The sequence below is a fragment of the Dasypus novemcinctus genome, chromosome 31 (assembly GCF_030445035.2).
Source record: "Dasypus novemcinctus isolate mDasNov1 chromosome 31, mDasNov1.1.hap2, whole genome shotgun sequence".
NCBI lineage: Eukaryota > Metazoa > Chordata > Mammalia > Cingulata > Dasypodidae > Dasypus > Dasypus novemcinctus.
In genome coordinates, this window is record NC_080703.1 from 42,462,300 (window position 1) to 42,483,412 (window position 21,113).

Below are 21,113 nucleotides of genomic sequence, written 5' to 3' on the forward strand. Positions count from 1 at the left end.
TGTTTTTGTTATTTCTTACATACTTAGCTTTTTAAGGAACTGCCAAACTGTCTCCATAGTGTCAACGCCAATTTACAGTCCCACCAGCATTTCCACATTCGTTTCAACACTCGTAATTTTCTTTTTCTTTTTTTTTAAATAGTAGCCATTCTAGTGAGTGTGAACTGTCGTGGTTTTTATTTGCATTTTCCTAATTCTAATGATGTTGAGTATCTTTCAATGTTCTTTTGACCGTTTATATATCTTCTTTGAAGAAATATCTGTTCAAGTCTTTTGCCCATTTTTTAATATATTTTGGATATTAAACCCTTATTAGGTATATGATTTCCAAATACTTTTCTCCATTGTGTAGGTTGTTTTACTTTTCATGTTAAAGTGCTTTGAGGCACAAAAGTTTCTGATTTTGATGAGGTCTCTGTCTTTTTCTTCTTACGTTGCTTGTGCTTTGGGTTTAAAGTCTAAGAAACCATTGCTTAACACAAGGACCTGAAGAAGTTTCCCTATATTTCCATCTAGGAGCTTTATAATTCTGGCTGTTTTATTTAGGTCTTTGATACATTTTGAGTTTATTTTTGTATATGGTAATGTAGGGGTCCACCTTCATTCTTTTCCAAATGGAGATCCAGTTTTCCCAGCACTATTTGTTGAAGCAACTAACTATTCTTTGCCCATTGACTGGTTTTGCCCCTTTGTTACATCCGTTGGCCATATATGTGAAGATTAAGTTCTGACCTATTTTCCCAGGATCATGCTGTGTTGCTTACTGTGACTTTGTAATAAATTTTTAAAAATTAATTTATTAATTTCTTCTCCGTTCATAGTTGTTTACGCTTGCAGTGTCTGTTCATTGTGTGCTTGTCTTCTTTTTAGGAGGCACTGGAAGTAAACCAGGGCCTCCCATGTGGGAGGGAGGTGCCTAATCCGCTCTCTGCTTTGTTGTGTCTCTCATTGTGTTTCTTCGTTGTGTCATCTTGCTTCAGCTCGCCGTGCCAGCCCATCATGTCAGTTCACTGTCTTGTTCGTCTTCTTTAGGAGGCACTGGGAACCAAACCCAGGACCTCCCATGTGGTAGGCAGGAACTCAGCCTCTTAAGCCACATCCACTTTCCTGTAATAACTTTCAAGATTGGGAAGTTTGAGTCATATGACATCGCGCCTGTTTTTCAAGATGGCATTGGCAATTTGGGACCTCTTACCCTTCCATATAAATTTGATGATTGTCTTTTCCATTTCTGCAAAGAAGGTTGTTGGAATTTTGGTGTTACGTTGAATCTATAAATTGCTTTGGGAAGAATTGACATCTTAAAATTATTGTCTTCCAGCCCATGAATATATAATATCTTTCCATTTATTCTTTGATTTCTTATTTGATTTCCTTTAGCAAGGTTTTGCAGTTTTCTGTATATATGTCCTTTGCATTCTTATTTATTCTAGATTTATTCCTAAATATTTGGTTCTTTAGTTGCTGTCGTAAATGAAATTTTTTTTTCTTTATTTCTTTTTCTGATTATTCATTGCTAGTGTGTAGAAACACTACTGAGTTGTTTTTTATTAGGGAACAGATTTAATTTTTCTGAAAATATCAGGAACTGTGAAAAACAAACTGAATATCTGGCTATAGCAAAAGTGTTATTACTGCTGAGTGTTGCATGTTGATCTTGTACACTGCCACTCTGCTGGATTCATGTATTATTATTTCTAGGAGGATTTTTAGGATTTTCTGTAGGACATTGTCATCTGCAAGTAGGAAGTTTTACTTCTCTTGAATTTTGGATACCTTTTATTTCTGTTTCTTGCCTAATTGCTCTGGCTAGAACTTTCAGTACAGTGTTAAATAATGGTGGTAACTGTGGTCATCCTTGCCTTGTTCCTGATCTTAGAAGGAAAAGCTTTTCGTTTTTCACCGTTAAGTATGATGGTGTACCTTTGCAAGATTTACTCTGGTAAACCTTTACCACAGGCTTCCCAAATCCATTGTGTTTTAATCTTCTGTTCCAAGCTCCCTTTGCCTGGAGGCGGACCCATAGAGGGAGCCCTGTCATAGAGAAGGGAGGAGAGTGAAGCCAGGAAGGGTGCTTGGAGTTTCTCTTCCAACTTCCCAGAGCTGTACTTTCTTGACCTGCCCAGCAAATACAACCCTTCAGCTGTCCTCTGCAAATATGGGGAAGTGTACTCTCTCGGTGTCTTCTCTGCTGCCTTTTCTGTGGTACAATGGAGTGTTGGCTGCCTTCAGAGCTGGGCTCCCAATGATCCATATTTGCTAATCAAAGGTTATTGTCAGTGATCAGCCCACCCACCCCAGATATTGGGGAAGTGGAGTATTATATCCCTTTCTGACACCAGCAAGCTTCTGCATGGTCCCGACCCCACTGTGATCTTCCATGAAAATGGGGGTAGGCACCAGTAAGCGCTGCTCAGAGTGAGCAATTTACTGGTATTTACCGTGACTTGCCACCTTCTTCCTCATTCTTCCCTGAATGCTGTACAGTGTTCTACTGGACTCTGGAGTTTCAGAATAGTTGATTGAGACAATTCCTGCCTGTTGTTCTGGTGGGGGGGACTGTTTCTTAGAGTTCATAATCTGCTGTCTTCCCATAATCCTCTCTGACAACCTAGCAATGTTGATCTTCCATTCTATGAACATGATGTCTCTCCATTTATTTAGGTCTTCCTTTATTTCTTTAATGAGTGTTTTGTCATTTTCAACACACAAATCCTGCAGATTTTGTTAGATTTATACATATGTGTTTCTCTTTTCTTTTCCCTCTTTTCTCCCCTCCTTCCTGCTATTGTAAATAGTACTGTCTTATAAATTTTGATTTCTAGTTGTTTGTTGATACTATGTAGAAATATAAATTGATTTTTTTCTTTGACTTTGTATCTAGCAACTTTTCTAAACTCACTTTTTATTTCTAGTAGGATTTTTGTAGATTCCTTGGAATTTTCTACATACCAGTGTCCTCTGTTAATAGAAACAGTTTTATTTCTTCCTTCCCAATATGTGTATATCTTTTATTTCCTTTCTTTTCTTGTTACACTGATTAGGAATTCCAGTATGAGGTTGAATAGGCATCATGAAATTGGCTATCCTTGCCTTGTTCCCAGTCTTGTGAAGAAAGCATTTGGTCTTTACTATTAACTAGGGTGTTACCTGTAGGCTTTGTCGATAACTTTTATCAGGTTAAGGAAGTTCCCTTGTATTTCTACTTTGCTGAAAGTTTTTTTGTTTGTCTACTTTTTAAATTTACGAATGGATGTTGAATTTTATTAAATGCAGAAACCATGTGTTTTTGTTTTTTTTTAGTCTGTTAACATTAAATTACATTGGTTAATTCTCTTTGAATTCATTTTTCTCTCAGATGAATTCAAATACAATTCATCTATTTGATGAATAGATGAACATCTATGTTGGCTGTAATGTATTATCCTTTTCATATATTGTTGGATTCAATTTGCTAGTATTTTGTTGAGGATATTTATGTCTATGATTATGGTAGTTTGAGTCTTTTGTGGACCCCAGAAAAGTGTACCTTAAATTGGTCTATTTCTGTGGGTGTGAACCTATCGTATGTGGGGCCCTTTGATTCAGGACCATTTATTTGATTACTTTTGTATGGCATAGCCCAGGGTCAGTGTTAATTCTCTTACTGCAGTCCTTCATTAAATGGGATGAATATACAGAGAAAAAAAGCTTCCGACACAGAGAGAAACCCCCAGAAGCAGAGAGGTTTATTCCCTCATTTCTATCCAATTTTGCTTCCATATACTTTGAAGTTGTGTTATTAGGTACATAGACGTTTAGGATTATCCTGCCTTTTTGGTGGACTGTTTTACCATTATGTAATGTCCCTCCTTATCCTTGCTAATTTTCCTTGTTTTGAATCCTACTCTGTGATATTAATATAGCCACCTTGGCTTTCTTTTGACTAGTGTTTGAATGGTATCTTTTTACCTTTAATGTATCTGTGCCATTGTTTAAAATGGGTTTTAATAAATAGTGCATTGTTGGGGCTTGTTTTTATATCCAGTAAGACAATTTTTGTCTTTTAATTGATATGTCTGTACCTTTTACATTTAATGTATTTATTGATATGGCTGCCATTTTATTTCTAGTTTTTGTTCTTCTGTTCCTTGTTCCATCCTTCTTTTTCAATTATTTGGATATATTTGGTATTTCTTTTAAATTATCTAATGGCCTTTTGACTATATCGCCTTTTATTATTTTCTTAGTACTCAATCTAGGACTTATAATTTACATATATATCTTTTCATAATCTATTTAAAGTTTTTATTTTACCACTTCAAGCTTAATAAAACAAAAGCCCTTACTCTACTCCCTTTATGTTGTAGTTTCAATGTATTATATCTAACACATTAAATCCCTTCCCAGATAATGTTAAAATGTTTTGTCATATTTTTCAGGTATTTTGATTAAAATGACCTATAATATTTACCCAGATATTTATCATTTTAATTGTGTTTTCTTTATTCATAAAGATCTATGTTTCTCTCTGGTGCCATTTCGCTTCAGCTTTGTGACAGTTTGAAGCCAGGTGGACCCCAGAAGATCATACTCTTAGAGCGGATATATTCCTGTGCATGTGTACCTGTTGTAGGTAGGACTTTTTTGTTAAATTACCTCAGTTAAGGGCCTTTCATTAGATTGCACGGCCCAGGGTGGGTCTTAGTCCTCTTGCTGGAGTCCTTTATAAATGGAAGCATAAAAAGCCACAAGAGACCGCGAAAAGCCTCCAGAAGTTGTGATTAGCCTCTTTAGGCCCTGTTTTTTCCATGTAACAGGAGGTGATTAAACTTGATGGTTTCCAAGGCCATCTCAAACATATTACTTTCCCACACTGTAAGCTATTCTATTTGCTTTATGAATTATAATGTATCATTTAAGCCTAAGGTATTTCATAGTAGTTTGGCAGGGGTAGGGGTGGTGGACAGAAGTATGGTGCTTTGGCAAGTTTCAGTTTAGAATCCACTTAATGATTCTACATTGTCTAGAAGACTTAAGTGTCTGGAAAGAGGAGGGACAGGGGAGAAAATGTAAAATAAATCAAAGGCTATTTTAAAAGTACAATATTGAATAACAGTGGTGACAGTGGTTATCCTATCTTGTTTCCAATCTCAATGGGAAAGCTTTCAGTTTTTCACTGTTGAGTAGGTTGTTAGCTGTGGGATTTTCATATAGGCATTTACCATGTTGAGAAAGTTTCCTTCTATTCCTGTTTTTCAGAGTGTGTTTTGTCACATGCCTTTTCTGTGTCAATCGAGATGACCATGTGAATCTTCAGTATACTAATGTGGTGTATTACACTAATTGATTTTCTTGTGTTGAACCACCCTTCCATACCAGGGATAAAACTCACTTGATTGTGGTGTCTTCTTAGTATCCTTCATCTCTTCAGCCATATTTTCATTCAGCTCCTTTCATTGATTTAGGAGATTTGTGTGAACATTATTTATTACTTAGATGTTGTGTCTTCTCAGGATTTTTGATTTGTTCTTTGGCTGGGCCATGTCTTCCTGTTTCTTAGTATGGCTTCTAATTTTTTGCTGAAATCTAGGCTTCTGATTATGCTGGTGAATTCTGTCAGTTTCTCTCTCTTGCCTAATAGTTTTGTTTCACGACTCTCCTTTAATTTTTGGTTCAATTTGTTCTAATTTAAATCTTTAAAATTGCTCCACTTGAGTTACGAAAACAAGGCCATTGATCCACTAGTGGGGCACATACCAGATCCCAGTGTCCAACAAAATGCCTTTTTTCTTCTTGCAGTTTCACAGCTTGCCCACCTGCAGGTGGCGCTCTTCAGTGAATCTTTCCACAGAGGTGCCTCTTTTCACCTCCACTTGCTGGCCTGGCTGGGGCAGAGATTCAGGGCAGGCTCTGCAGGCCAAACTCAGTGAAGAGAAGCCACTCTCCACCCAGGGAGGAAGACGTCTCTCCCAATCTCAGTTGGCTGCAGTAAGCCACGGGCTTTACCTAGGCTGATCCCCTTGGGGGTGGGTGCTGTTCCAGCGCGGGGATGAGTAACTCGGTTTTCAGTTCGGCCTTTTTGCTCTCTGCCCCTCTCCCTCTTGGGTGATGTACAGCAGTCTCCAGGTCTACAGATCCTCAGAGCGGTTACCTTGGACAGCTTTTTGCCCTTCCTCCATTGTTTTTCTGAGAGTTGAGTCTTGCCAACCTACTCAGATGCTTTCTTCCTAGTAAAAGTCCCCTTATTTGTCTTTTTTGTGTATTATTTTACTCAACATGATGTCTCACGTTTATCCATGTTGTAGCATTCATCAGCACTTCCTTTTTATGTCTGAATACTATTTCTTTGTGGGTATATACCACATTTTGTTTACCCATTCATCTGTTGATGGACATTGGGGTTGCTTCCATGTTTCATTGCTGTAAATAATACTGCTATAAACATTGCTGTACAAATATCTGTTTGAGTCCCTGCTTTCAATTCTTGAAGGTATATACCTAGATGTGGGATTGCCAGGTCGCATGGTAATTCCATGTTTAACTTCTGATGAACTGCTAAACTGTTTTCCATAGTGCTGCACCATTCTGCGTTCCCATCAGCAATGTTTAAGAGTTTCTGTTTCTTCTCATTGTGGTTTTGATCTGCATTTTCCTGATGACCAATGATGTTAGCATTTCATGTGTTTTTGGCCATTTGTATATCTTCTTTGTTAGAGATGTATTCAAGTCCTTTGCCAGTTTTTAAATTGGTTTATTTTTCTTTTGTTTAGCTGAGTTATAAGATTTCTTTATATATTCTGATATTCAACCCTTATCCAGCTATATGGTTACCATTTATTTTTTCTCATTCTATATATTGTCTTTTCACCTTCTTGATAGTGTCATTTGTCATGTAAAAGTTCTTAATTTTGATGAGGGTCAGTTTTATCAACTTACTCTTTTTAAGCCATTTTTAATCAGTGTTTTCCTGTACTTATTCAGGCTACAGAAGGATAAAATTAATGACCTGACTGTAAAAGTTAGTCTTTTGTCCTAGAAGAAAATGCTGCTTTTAAAGTGATTAGTATCATATTGAAATAAGAATATAGCTTTTTCCCCTTTTCCCTTTTCTCCTTGCCCTCTCCCCAACTTTTCTAGCGTACATACATAGTGCAGTGTTCTTTTACAGAGATGTTTGAGGTCGTCATTTAAAATCTAATGTCATCCTGTATTAGTTTGCTGCAGGCTGCCAATGCAAAGTACCAGAAATAGGTTGGCTTTTACAATGGGAAATTTATTTGGGTAAAATCTTAAAGTTTTGAAGCTGTGAAAATGTCCAGGCCAAGGCGTCAGCAGAGATGCTTTCTCACCACAGTCAGCTGCTGGTGATCCTGGCATCCTGCCATGTGGCACAGTGAGCCGGTAGCCCATCTCTGCTGAGGTCCTTGGCTTCTTTGGGCTCACCATTTCCTCAACCCCAGCAGTGGGCAGTTAGGCATACAGCAAGTCTCTTCAGCCTTGTGCTGCTCTGCAGTCCCTTGAGGGCCTCTTTCTATGCCTCTGTACTCTGCTGGTTCTAGATTCCGGGACCTCTCTCAGCCTCTTGGGGCATCTCAGTTTTTCTGCAGTCCTCTTTTTTTACATGGCAGCTTCCTTTCTCTGTGTTTCTCTTCTCTGTGTCTCCATTTATTTAAGGCTCTATTAAGAGGGTGGAAAACCAGCCTGAGTCATGCCTCACATAGTCCACATTGATCTTAATCTAGTGATCTGGGTAACGGATGTGGCTCAACTGATAGAGCATCCGCCTACCACGTGGGAGGCCCAGGGTTCGATACCCAGGGCCTCCTGACCTGTGGTGAGCTGGACCACAAGCAGTGCTGCCATGTGCAAGGAGTGCCGTGCCACACGGGTGCCCCAGGTGCAAGGAGTGCACCCCACAAGGAGAGCTGCCCCGAGCGAAAAGCACAGCCTGCCGAGGAGTGGCGCCGCATGCACTGAGAACTGATGCAGCAAGATAACGCAACAAAAAAGAGACACAGATTCACCTGACAAGAATGCAAGCAGGCACAGAGAACAGACGGGGGGGAATAAAAATAAATCTTTTAAAAAAATATATGGTGATCTAATCAAGGTCCCTTAAACTGAATCTAATGGAATGAAAAGGTCTCATACCCACAGGAATGGATTAGTTAAAAAATATAATCTTTTTTGGGGGGAGGGGCCTCACCAAATTCAAACTCTCAGACACCCATTGTCAGAAACTAAGCATGTTCAAGTTACTTTAGGTTTTGAGTTTGCTCGTTCAAATCAGCAAGTATTTATTGAGCTTCCTTTGTAGTTCTGCCTCTGAACCCCTTAAAGTTTAGATTGTATTTGTTGGGGTGAAGAGATTAGAATTTAGAAATCATCTCTTACTTAAGGTACACTAAATGAGATGAAGGGATTTTTGTCCGGTATTTTTAAAAATTTTAACTTGACTAGCAAAATTAGATCATTTTATAATATTCAAAATACAGCTGATTACCTGTTTTGTATTCACTGGTTATTTGTCTTATATATAAGCCTTTTGGGGGAGGGTTGTTCCTACTGGATATTGAGACCAGTAGCCACAGATTAGATTTACAGGAGAACTCAAATCAGAGGCAGAAATTAGGATTCCTGAAGGGACATCTACCATGTATCCTCGAACTACTATAAATTCTTCCTCAAAATGTAGCATTGCTATCTAAGTGTATGATTTCGAGTTTACCCAACCTGTTGTTCACTTTAAAATATTAGTGCTATAAGTTTTTTTTTTTTTAAGTTTTTGCTATTGGCGTAAGCTTTCTTACTAAGCATTTTCAGAAGCTTAGAAGTTTAAACCTGGGAAGTGGACTTGGCCCAATGGATAGGGCATCCGCCTACCACATGGGAGGTCTCCGGTGTGGAGCTGGCCCGTGCGCAGGGCTGATGCACGCAAGGAGTGCCATGCCCCTCAGGGGTGCCCCCCACATAGGGGAGCCCCACGCGCAAGGAGTGCGCCCCGTAAGGAGAGCCGCCCAGCATGAAAGAAAGTGCAGCCTGCCCAGGAATAGCGCTGCACACATGAAGAGCTGACACAAGATAACGCAACAAAAAGAAAACACAGATTCCTGGTGCCGCTGATGAGGATAGAAGTGGTCACAGAAGAACACACAGCGAATGGACAGAGAGAGCGGACAACTGGGGTGGAGTACCTGAAACAAGTACTTAAATATATATAATCCTGAATCTCAAGGTAGCATAACATCCAAAGGGCTGGAAGGAAAGATGGCATGCTTATTACTTTATTCCTCAGCTATTCCATTTCCCTTCTGTTTGAATATAAAAGTATGGTTTATAGACTAATTATGGCTCTCTTCTCTGTATGAAGCTAGATTTCTTCTTCCTGAAGTGTGGGAAAGCACAGACGGCAGCCCAAATTGTTGAGCAGTTCACTTGCTCCCAAATCAATATAGAAGTCTTCCTCAACCTACAACACATTAGAATATCATTAATTCATGCCAGAGTTTTTCCACTGTATTAGTCAGCCAAAAGGGTACTGATGCAAAGTACCAGAACTCTGTTGAATTTTATAAAGGGAATTTGTTTGGGGGTAGAAGCTTACAGTTACCAAATAGAGAGTCCAACTCAGTGTACCAAAAGAGGTACTTTCTTAGCCAAAATCATTGGCCACATGTTGAAGCAAGATGGCGGGTGATGTCTGTGAGCGTCCAGCCTTCCTTCTTCCTCTTAAGGCTCCATAATCCCAGCTTCTTCTGATCTCAGCTGTAGGCTGGTGTAAGGCTCGCCTCTCCCCAGGGGCTCATTTTTGTCTGGGCTCAGCTGCTCAGGGCATGTTTCTTCCTGGGCTCAGCTGCTCTGGTCTCTTCACAAGGTCAGCTGTAGACTGTCAAGCTCTTCTCTCTTCCCGGGGCCCCTGCTGTGTCTAATGAGCTGTCTCTATTCCTCTGTGTTCTTCTCCTGGGTCTGCTTCTCTGTGTGTCTAGTTCCACGTGAGAGTCTGGTTTATCAACCAACCCGGGGGCCTGGGACTTGACACTGCGTCTCACTCTAATGACATGGTTGTATCAAAGCCCTAATCTTAACATAAATTAATCAGACTTCTCAGCTGAATCTAATACAATCAAACGGTATCCTTCCCAGAGAAACAGACCAGTTTACAAACATAATATCTCTTTTGGAGTTCATATATAATCTCAACTGCCACATCCACTAACACTGTAATTTGTTTAGGCCTCTCTAGTCACTATGAGGAATGGGATAGAGCCAGGTGCTATGAGGATATTAAATTAGTTTGCTTTCTCTAGATCATGGGTTCTTAACCTTTTCTGTTCCATGGACCCCTTACTAAGTCCACACTACACTGTGTATTATTTAATAGATATATCACACCCTCACCAACATGTCCCCACAAGAATAATGTTTTTTTTTAAACTTCAATTCAAGCTCACAGACCCCTGTTAAGAACCCCTGCTCTAGATTCTTGTTACCTAATAATGAAACCACATGTAACTCAGAATTAAGCAGTAAGAAGAAAACCACCTGAATGTTTCAGATAATGCAATAGGAATACAGGATAGTTCTCTGTGGACTGACCTGGTCCAGTAGGTTTCGTGAAGGAGACAGAAACTGGGCTGGCCGTGAAGAGTAGAGGGGATCTGGAAGAAGAAGGATCTTTTGGGCAAGGGGGACAAAGATATACAGATGAAAGTGGGCCACATAGTCTTGCAGTAAAGTTGGTTGTGATACCAGCTGTGGGTTAGTGGCTTTTTCACATCAGATTAAGGAGGTGAGGGGTGATTTTGACAGTGACACGATCGAGTTCCACAGACTAGAAGATTGGCAGTGAAAGATGATATCCAAATATTCAGCATGGAGGTTTCTGTCTGATGGCAGTAGGAATCAAAGAAAAAGCCTAATTGAGAGGGGCAACAAAGAGAGTGACCATTAGATGTAAATAGGGAAAAGAGAGAAAAGGAAAAAACTTACCAAGACAATTATGGCAGCATTCATAAGAAATAGCATAGTCAGATCACAGAATGTTTTGAGGGAGAATGATTAGTGGAGAGCAGATAGTGGAGAATTCTAAATAGAAGCAGTAAATAAGTTAACATGAACCCTGGAGTCTAACTGCCTGCCCATGAATCCTGAGCCTGATCAGGATTACCTCGATTACCTTGACTTACCTTGAGTAAATCTTTAAAAAAAAAACAAGAAACAAAAAACTTTCTGTGCCTTGGTTTCCTTATCTGTAGAGTAAGGAAATACATTCATTTAACTCTGTGAGGTTAAGTGTTTTAGAACAGACCTGGTATAAAGTAGGTGTTAGTTGGGATTGCTCATATTACGTTCTTTCTAAGCAGTTGTAGCTAATACACATGAACAGCTTCAGACCTGGGCAAGGGCAGAGTTCTAGAATTGAGTCATTGCTATGACGGTTGTGGATGACTTCATGAAAGATGAATTCTCTTGAGTCAGTTTTGTTTTGTTTTTTAAAATTTATTTATTTTGCCCCCTGCCCGGCCGTTGTCTGCTCTCTGTGTCCGTTCACTGTGTGTTCTTCTGTGTCCCTTTGTATTCTCGGTGACACCGGGAATCTGTCTCTTTTATTGCATATCTTGCTGCGCCAGCTCTCCGTATGTGCGACACCACTCCTGGGTGGACTGTGCTTTTACTGCGCAGGGCGCACTCCTTGTGCATGGGACTCCCCTACACAGGGGACACCCCTGCGTGGCGTGGCACTCTTTGCGCTTGGCAGCACTGTGTGTGTGCCAGCTCACCACACAGGCCAGGAGGCCCTGGGTATAGATAGAACCCTGGACCTCCTGTGTGGTAGGCAGACGCTCTATCAGTTGAGCTGCATCCGCTTCTCCTCTTGAGTCAGTTTTAAGTATTTTTGACTTATTTTCAGAAATACTTAAAATAGAAGCAGATCCTGGAATATGCTTTAAGTTAAAACTTCTGCAGAAAATGTTGAGACCGTTGCAAATATAATCTTAGTCCAGATTTGATGTAAAGATTAAGACTTAAGACTTCTGAATGAAGATTGAGCCCTTTTATTTGCCTGTGCTTGGGATCCACCAGAGTCTCTTCTTTCCTCACAGCTTCTTTGCTTCTCTCCTGTTTGGTTAGGCTTGCCTGATGTTTTGTAGACTACATCCAGAGTTCGCCATAGCGCAACATGTAAACTGAAGTATAGTTCAGGGTGTTTATGACCACTTTTTAAACTTTTATTTTGAACAAACGATAGGCACGTCAGAAATTATAGAAGTAGTACAGAGAGCCCCGTGTTTCCACTGTCCCGCTTCCTCTGATGGTGACACCTTACATAACTAATGATACACCATCAAAGCCAGGACATTAAAATTAGCACAGTCCAGTCCTTACTGTATTGCAGTTTTTGAGTGCAGTCATTTGAAGGGTGGTTGGTCGGTACGCCTTTGTTGACACTTTCTCACGTGTGGATTTGTATAGTACCTAGTGCCTCATGCCCGTTACAGAGCTGCTCTGGCACCACGAGGTGCTCCTCAGGTCTTGCCTAGCTCTTCTGCAGTGCACCTGTCCTGCATGTGCCTGTGGCCCAAGCCGAGTTGGAGGACAGTCACTGGTCTCGTAGCCTTTCACATCGGTTTCCTTCTTCATTCAGGATGATTGCTTACAAAAGGGAGACGTTGGAGGAGGAAGACTCAAAATCACTTTTTTTATAGTCCTTATCATAGGCACAAAATATGTTTTCACAGTGTTTACATAAACTATAAGAAAAATCTCCTTTAAAGTGTGATTAAAAAACCATGTTATCAAAATAAATTGGAAAACTTTCGAGTCTGATATTTGTACATTTAATCATTCTAGTTGGGATTATTTTGGAATATTATATTGAGATTTAATTGTTTCTGAAATAAACTGACTTATTAGCTGAGAAACTTTTTTTTTTTTTTTTCTGGTGGTTTTTTTTTTATTATTTTTTTTTCTTTTTTTTTTTTAATTGACTTTGTAATAATATTACATCAAAAATATATATGTGAGGTCCCATTCAACCCCGCTCCCCCACCCCCCCCCTCTCCCCCCCCAACAACACTCGTTCCCATCATCATGACACATCCATTGGATTTGGTAAGTACATCTTTGGGCACCTCTGCACCTCATAGTCAATGGTCCACATCATGGCCCATACTCTCCTCCATTCCATCCAGTGGGCCCTGTGAGGATCCACGATGTCCGGTGATTGCCTCTGAAGCACCATCCAGGGCAGCTCCATGTCCCAAAGACACCTCCACCTCTCATCTCTTCCTGCCTTTCCCCATACCCATCGTCCACCATGTCCACTTTTCTCAATCCAATACCACCTCTTCTATGTGGACATTGGATTGGTTGTGTCCATTGCACCTCTATGTCAAGAGGAGGCTCAGATTCCACATGGATCTGGATGCAATCCTCCCATTTTCAGTTGTAATCACTCTAGGCTCCATGGTGTGGTGATTGTCCTTCTTCAACTCCATCTTAGCTGAGTGTGGTAAGTCCAATAAATCAGATTGTAGGTGCTGGAGTCTGTTGAGGCTCAGGACCTGGCTATCACATTGTCAGTCCAGAGAGAGAAACTTTCTTTAAAACGGCACTGGCACTAGTGAAATGTCTGGTAAAGGAAATTATTTTTAGGATTTTTATTGAAATGCTATTCAGTTAATTATAAAATAGCTTATTTTTTATTTTTTCTCTTTGCTTTTACTTTTGATACATGTGCATGGTAAGAACTGCACACAGCATAAAAATCCTTAAATAATAAAAAATAACCCTCTTACACTTTAACCCTAGTCTGCCAGTTTTCTTTTCTAGAGGTAACCACTTTATAAATTTCTTGAGTATCTAACCAGAGGTATTTTATGCATCTTTAAGCCTAAGTGTCTGTAGAATTTCCTATACAGTAACATCAAACCTGTGTTTTTTCATTAATACTGTGCTTTACAGATTATTCCATCCATATGAAACAGTGAGGACTGCTGCTTATTTTATTTTAGAAGCATAGTGTTTCATTGTATGGTTATATAACTAGAAGACTGCTCATCTGATGTGCTCATAAATGGTAGTTGATAAAGCCAGTGAAAGTCCAACTCAGGGATTCAAAAAATGTAATACTGTCTTAAAGCTTTCTGTTGTAACAGTGTGTATTCACCAGTCAATTGTTTGAAATTGGGCCAAGGCCTTTGCATTGATATTGGGAAATCCACTAGCAGAAGTTGTGTCATCTTTTTTGTGTAGACTATATCTACAATGCATTATTTATAGCTCTCATTTTGAATTTCTTTCAAGTAATGTGAGAATTCAGACACTTGAAAAACAATCTTAGGGCAAAATTCCTCCATATGTTTACTTTTTTACCTTAGTGTTTCAGTTGTCTTGACTATACTCAATTCAGTAGCGCTTTTTGTGTAGCTTTCTTTCATTGAGTCTTTTTATAGTATTTAACCTAGTGATCTTAGAAACAATTTTTTTTTTTCATTTCTCTTTCATTAATTTAAATACTATTTAATTAAGCCATGTATTATAATGACAGGTACAGTTGGCTCAGACAGTTGTGGTCACAAACACCTCTTACCCTTGATAAACATATACCCAGTGGTGGGCGCAGTAGTGTATGGGTTTATTATTGGTAGCCTCCTGGTCAAAAGTCACCAGTCTTAAATATACTCAGGAAATGAGGAATATTGGCTAATCATGTGAGTCAGTGAAATGAAGGTTAGTTAAGAGCTTCTTCAGCTCTGTAATTTCAGGTAACCAGGCCCCTCGGCCCCTGTTGGTGCACATTTAAATTGTTTCTAGCATTTTACATCCTATGTTGATTAAATAAGCGTACTTTATCATTTTGTCTGCACACATGTTAAAAATGTCTTTATTGAAAAATTCCTTGAAAGGAAATTACTGTGTCTAAGGGGATGACCAGTTTTTCATGTTAATAAATTTTGCTTAAGTGAACCTTAAATTTAAATATTTTGTTGCCTAATTTTTTGGTATTTAACTGTAGTAGTGAGATAAAAAATGATTAAAATTTTTTTCTTTAGAAATCAACCAGTTTCCCTTTTTTTTTGCCTTCAGCTTGATTTCTAGAAGAAAAATTATGTTCATGTGAGTCATCAATATGATGTAAAGCATCGAGTCATAGAATACCAGACATCTCTCACATGTGATAACTCACTTGGTTTGTGTGCTGCATGTACATATATCCTGTGCAATAGATATGTTTCTCAGTTAGACTAGGTCTGACCTAGCACCCTAGGGGACTTTGTGGTACTAATGAATAACACGGAAAAGCTTTCAACAGGGCTTCGTTTATTAAAATGGCTAAATTAGCCATTCAGCTTTAAATAAATCCTGACATTATAGTGGTTCTGTGTTGGCTTTCTCAACATCTATTTGTTGAGTAGCTTCTGTGCAGATCATTCTGTTTTCTTGAAGAATGTACTGGAAAAAATCATAGTCTTAGAAATTTAATTGCAGTTACAGAGACAAGAACTCTTGGGTTTCTAAACAATTTAACATTAATAGCTACTTTACCAACCTCCCTTTATTGGACCTGTCACTATTGTAAGTGCAAAAGCAGCACCACAAATATATTAACATAATTTTTTTAGTGTTTGAAGAGACTGTTGATCATTATGTTATAAACGTTTTTATAATACCTTTATTGAATACAGCTAAGCCTTTTTCAAATTGCCTATGTATATTGTTAACCTCTCTTTTGCCTAGTAGTTTTTTCATAATTTATTCTCAGTGGCCCAACTATCCTTTCTTAGAGTAATGGAGAGATTTTCAAACTAGAAAATTATTAATAAATAAATTCTTCATTTTTTAAATCTTTAAAACTGTTGATAGGAGACCTCAATATATGATACCTATTTTAGTAAGAGCTGATTTTTCTTAATAGTCTGAAGTTCTGTGGTATAGGCTGGTGGGGCAACTCAGCTCTATTATATCATTCAGGACCTTCTTGCTTAATAGTCTTCTAGGATATTGTCCTACATGGTCAAAGCTGGCTCAGCGTCACATCTGCCCATGAAAAGAGGGAAAGCATTGATCCAGCTTTTAGGGAGGTCGATGATGACGGTGGAAGTTGTGCTCATTACTTCTACTCACTTACCTTTGGTCTCTACTAAATAACATAATTTTAATGGAGGTCAGAAATGTATCCCCTTGTTGGATGGCTAAGTGACCAGATAAAACTATTCCTGTGAACAAATGGGAAAGCAAATAATGGAAAACTAATCTTCTGCCAAAAACCTTTATCAAAATTGTATATAAATTTCAAAATAATAACTTTTAAATGAATAGCTTCCTCAGATGTAGCCGAGTCGGCAGGACTCTCTTGTAATCTTAAATGGAATGTAAGTATAAGTTAAAAATTCCTAAATGTGATCTTACCCTGAGATCTTTCTTCTCAAACTGAAGAACACTGTTGTTTTGCGAGAGGAGATACATGAAACCATGCCTGAAATGTAGCATCTCTTCCTGGAGGAAGAGATGGGGGAATATGTATTTTGGTATTAAAATAGACATGAATATATTTTAGAGCTGAAAGCAAAATTGTCAGGAACTTTAAGAAAAACCTTAGATTACTTTAAAGGATATTTTCAAATCCCAAGGGATATTTTCACTCTTTGCTACTTAGGGGAACTCCAGTGGAGATATTTGACTAGCATTTCTTTATTAAACTATATTCAAAATATGTTGGGGGGAAAAAAAAGAAAACCAAAAACAGTATAAAGTAAAAGAAATGTGCCTGTGTATAGGCATCTTTATTCAAAGAAAGTCTAAGAATATTTCTTTGTCATTTTAGATTTTCATTTTTTAAGGCCAAAGTATTTAATAGATTTTTTCCTAGCAAGGAAATACTCTATTTTTTTATTAACATGATTTACAGTCTAGACTAGAGTTAGGGAAGTAAAAAGTTGGTAGTTGATTTTTTTTCTGAGTTTAAAATGTTTTAAGTCTTGTTTTAAAACTTATACCCTGCTTTTTCTTTTTGTCATAGGACAATGAAAAGAGAACCCCATTGCATGCTGCTGCCTATCTCGGAGATGCAGAAATCATTGAACTGCTTATTTTATCTGGTATGGTAAGCTCTGTGTAATAACATATTATGTATGTTTTTGTCATAATTAATATTTACCTAAAATAATTACTATGTTAGAAGTTAAGTGCTGTAGAAAAATGGAAAGGTATATCAGGATAATGGTGGGTAAAATGAGCAATTATATAGGGTATTCACATTTGTAGTAGGCCTCATTGAACAGAGAATCACTAGGACACAGTTGCTGTACTCCAATATGTTGTGGTGAGAAGTGGTGTGATTCTGGGTAGATTTTGAATGGGATGCAGTTTATTGAGAAAGGATCCTTGTGTGTGAATTGAATTGTTTTGCCAGTAGTACAGATAGATGTATAATGAAATTGGAGAAATAGTAGCATTCCTTTTATTGGGGCTATAGAAGAGAGAAATTTTATATGAAGATCCCATTAAATAGGAGCCCAAATGGAATTTTGCCATTAAAATTCATTGCATTTTGAAAATCTAATTTTTCTTACAAAGAATATATCCATGTAGAATAATATGTGGTTAAACCTGGACCCCGCTAATATTCTTATATTAGTTTATGAGTAACTTCACATCTTATGTGCTTCCTTGAAGATACCTGTTTCTGGGGGGTCACTAGCATACTAGTTTTCCATTGAAATTTACTAGAGATAAAAGCTATGAAAGCTTCAAGAGAAAAATCAGCTTTCCTCTGAATTGAGACATTTTCTATTTTAAATGAATCGATGGGCTGTAGGTTTATATAAAGAGTTTTGTTTACATTTTTCAAGAAAGTTTCTTTTTTTATGGTAAGAAATAGCTATGGGAGGAATTGTAATAGATGGCAGAGTAGGGAGCTCCAGAACTCAATCCTTCCACCAAAACGACAATTCATCAGGCAGAAAATGTTTGAAACAGCTATTTTGAACCTCTGGAAGCCAGAAGAACACTGTACAACATCCAGGGAAGAGCTGAAGGAAGAGGCGGATACATTACGGTAAAGAACAGTAGATTGCTGTCTCGACACAGCAACTGCCAGTGTCCATCCCCGACCCTGTGGCAGGCCACCATGGGGCCCAACCCCTCACTAGCTTGCTGGTGACAGAAGGGGACATAAAAAGCCTCTTCCCCAAAACCAAGGGTGGGCACACTGATCACTGATGATGGCTTTTGATTCATGAATTCAAATTGCTGTGGTCCCCCTCTGAGGGCAGCGATGGTAGAGACTTAAAGATGCTGTGATTCTTCAGGGCTGCAGGAGACAGTTACCTGAAGTGCTGCATTTCCTGGTAAACTAGGAAAGCTCAGCTTTGGGGAGCCATTGGAAGAGCTCTTGGGCACCCATTTTGATCCCCTCCTCAGAACACTTTGGAGCTGGTCTGCATCCCCTCTGTGGGTCCCTGGCCCTGATTTGGCTGGGGAAGACTCCAGTATGCCTTCCTCCAAGGATTTGCCCTCCAGACAAAAGCAGCGTAAGATAGTGAAGGGGGGGGGGGTATGTTTTAATTTGCCAAAGGGCTGCCAATGCAACGTACCAGAAATCTGTTGGCTTTTATAAGGAGGATTTAATTGTCATAAAAGCTTACATTTCCAGGAGTATATCCAAACCAAGGCCCCCTTGGAGATGTTTTCTCACCAAAGTCAGCTACTGTTGAACCTGGTGTGTTGCCACGTGGTGAAGCAAGATGACCAAGTTTAGATGTAAGCTGTCGGGCATATAACAGGGATGATCTCCTCTTGAGCTGCTCTGTGGGACCATCCTCTTGGGTTGGGGGCTTTGTGCCTAAGCAATCCTCTGTCTCACATTACAGAATCAAAGTGTGCTGGCTCCATTTTTTCCCTGCCTGAATATCTGTTTATATCAGACCCAGCAAGGGGGCGGGGATGCAACCTGAGTCATACCTCACTGGTAAGAGTCCAATGAAAAGCCCTACAGTTAGCTTTCAAGTAATCTAATCAAAGACTCTTCAGTTGAATTTAATAGTCAAAGGTTATCACACCCAGAGAAATAGATTAGTTTACAGACATAATCTTTCTCTTTTTGGGATTCTTAAAATAATCTCCAACTGCCACAGAGTATAAAAAACTAAAGAGGACAAAGGCCTGCCATCTTCAAACACCCATGAGAGAAATGTCTGTCTCCTAGGAAACAGAGGGAACAACCAAACTCCTATAAACAGGGGAACTCCAAAACAACTGACAAGCAAAAGACCTGCACAAGAGAGAGACTCAGAAGGACAGGGTAAACCCTGTACACTGCACTTGCCTTAAGCAGATCTTCCTGATAGGAGGGCCGAAGCCCAAGACAGTCTTACACCAACTGGATACAAAACCAAGAAATGGACATCTCAGAATAAATCCCAGAGCTAACATTTTAAAATTTTAAAACATATAGTGTGCATGAAGAGTACAAGACAAAGAAACAGGAAATGATGATCTGTCCAACAGAAGAGGATAAAAATCCAGAAAAAAACAATGAAGGAGAGAATGTGGGCATACCAAAGAAAGCCTTAGAAAAGATCTTCAATATGCTCAAGGAAATTAAGGATAATACAGAGAAAGAACTAAAGAATATCAGGAAAATAATCAATGAGCAATATGACAGTCATAGATTGATCACTCTGTGAAATGCAAAGGACAAGGAGAGAGTTATGAAAGCTGCAAGAGAGAATCAACACGTTAGATACAGGGACTTCCCAATGACACCGAGTGCCAATTTCTCATTAGAAACCATGGGGGCAAAGAGGCAATGGGTTGAAATACTTAAAAGTGCTGAACAAAAACAACTGCCAGCCAAAAATGTTTTGTCTGGCAAGACTTTCTTTCAAAAATAAGGGAGAGACAATGACATTCTCAAATAAAGCAGAGGGAGTTGACCATTAGACCTGCCCTACAAGCAGTGCTAGAAAGGAGTTCTTCAAACTAAAAGGAAAGGACACTAGGCAATGATTCAAAGCACTATAAGGAAATAAGTCCTACAGGTAAAAGTAACCGTTTAGGTAACTATAAATGCCAGAATTATTGTAGTATATTGCTTGATATGTAATCTCTCTTCTTAGCTCTTACAGGGGCTAAAAGGCAAAAACGTAAAAAGTCATGATAAATCTATGGTTTTGAACATACAGTATGTGAGGATATTAGTTGTAACAAGGACAAAAAAATGGTGGGGTGAGAGAGAGACAGGAAAAGTATAGGTGCATGCTCTTGAAGTTGGTATTAAACCAAATATAATTGTCATATATTCAGAACGTTAAGTTTTTTTTTTAAAGATTTATTTATTTATTTAATTCCCCCCCCCTTCCCCGGTTGTCTGTTCTCTGTGTCTATTTGCTGCGTCTTGTTTCTTTGTCCGCTTCTGTTGTTGTCAGCAGCACGGGAAGTGTGGGCGGCACCATTCCTGGGCAGGCTGCACTTTCTTTCGCGCTGGGCGGCTCTCCTTACGGGGCGCACTCCTTGCGTGTGGGGCTCCCCCCTACGCAGGGACACCTCTGCGTGGCTCGGCACTCCTTGCGCACATCAGCACTGCGCATGGGCCAGCTCCACACGGGTCAAGGAGGCCCGGGGTTTGAACCACAGACCTCCCATGTGGTAGATGGATGCCCTAACCACTGGGCCAAGTCCGTTTCCCAGAACGTTAAGTTTTAACTCCATGGTAACCACAAAGAAAATATTAATAGGTGAAAAATGTATCCACGCACAAATGAAAAGGCACTCAATAGCACACTAAAAATCAAATATGAAAATAGGCATTAATGGAATTGAGGGACACAAAAGGTATAAGACTTACAAAGGTTAAATAGCAAAATGGTAATGGCTTCAAATATAAATGGATTTAACTCTTCAGTCAAAAGGCAGAGATTGGCAGAATGGGTAAAAAACTGTGACCCAACTATGTGCTGTCTGCAAAAGACTCACCTTAAAGTCAAAGATACAAGTAGGTTGAAGAAAAAAGGATGAAAAAATATATACTATGCAAGTAGTAACCATAAGAGAGCTGGGGTGGCTATACTAATATTGGATAATACAGACTTTAAATTAAAAACAGTTACAGAGGACAAAGATGGTCA

At 39.0% G+C, this 21,113-nt stretch overlaps 1 protein-coding gene and 1 long non-coding RNA gene across 17 annotated transcripts in view; one reads left to right on the forward strand and one right to left on the reverse strand.

The window, feature by feature from the left end:
- ANKRD28 (ankyrin repeat domain 28) overlaps positions 1-21,113 on the forward strand; it is a 195,818-nt gene that overhangs the window by 89,681 nt on the left and 85,024 nt on the right. For all 16 annotated transcript variants that reach the window (XR_011647843.1, XR_011647844.1, XM_058290650.2 and 13 more), the window contains one exon: positions 17,006-17,084. Coding sequence is in view for 10 of the 16 variants with exons in the window: in XM_058290650.2 (XP_058146633.1) it covers positions 17,006-17,084 (79 nt within the window). In the remaining 6 variants the exon portion in view is untranslated. The remainder of the gene's footprint in view (positions 1-17,005; positions 17,085-21,113) is intronic.
- LOC131277037 (uncharacterized) lies at positions 9,251-11,373 on the reverse strand. The gene is made up of 3 exons (XR_009184230.1): positions 11,169-11,373; positions 10,579-10,897; positions 9,251-9,451 (listed from the first exon to the last, which is right to left on the reverse strand). It is a non-coding gene; the product is annotated as an uncharacterized lncRNA (long non-coding RNA).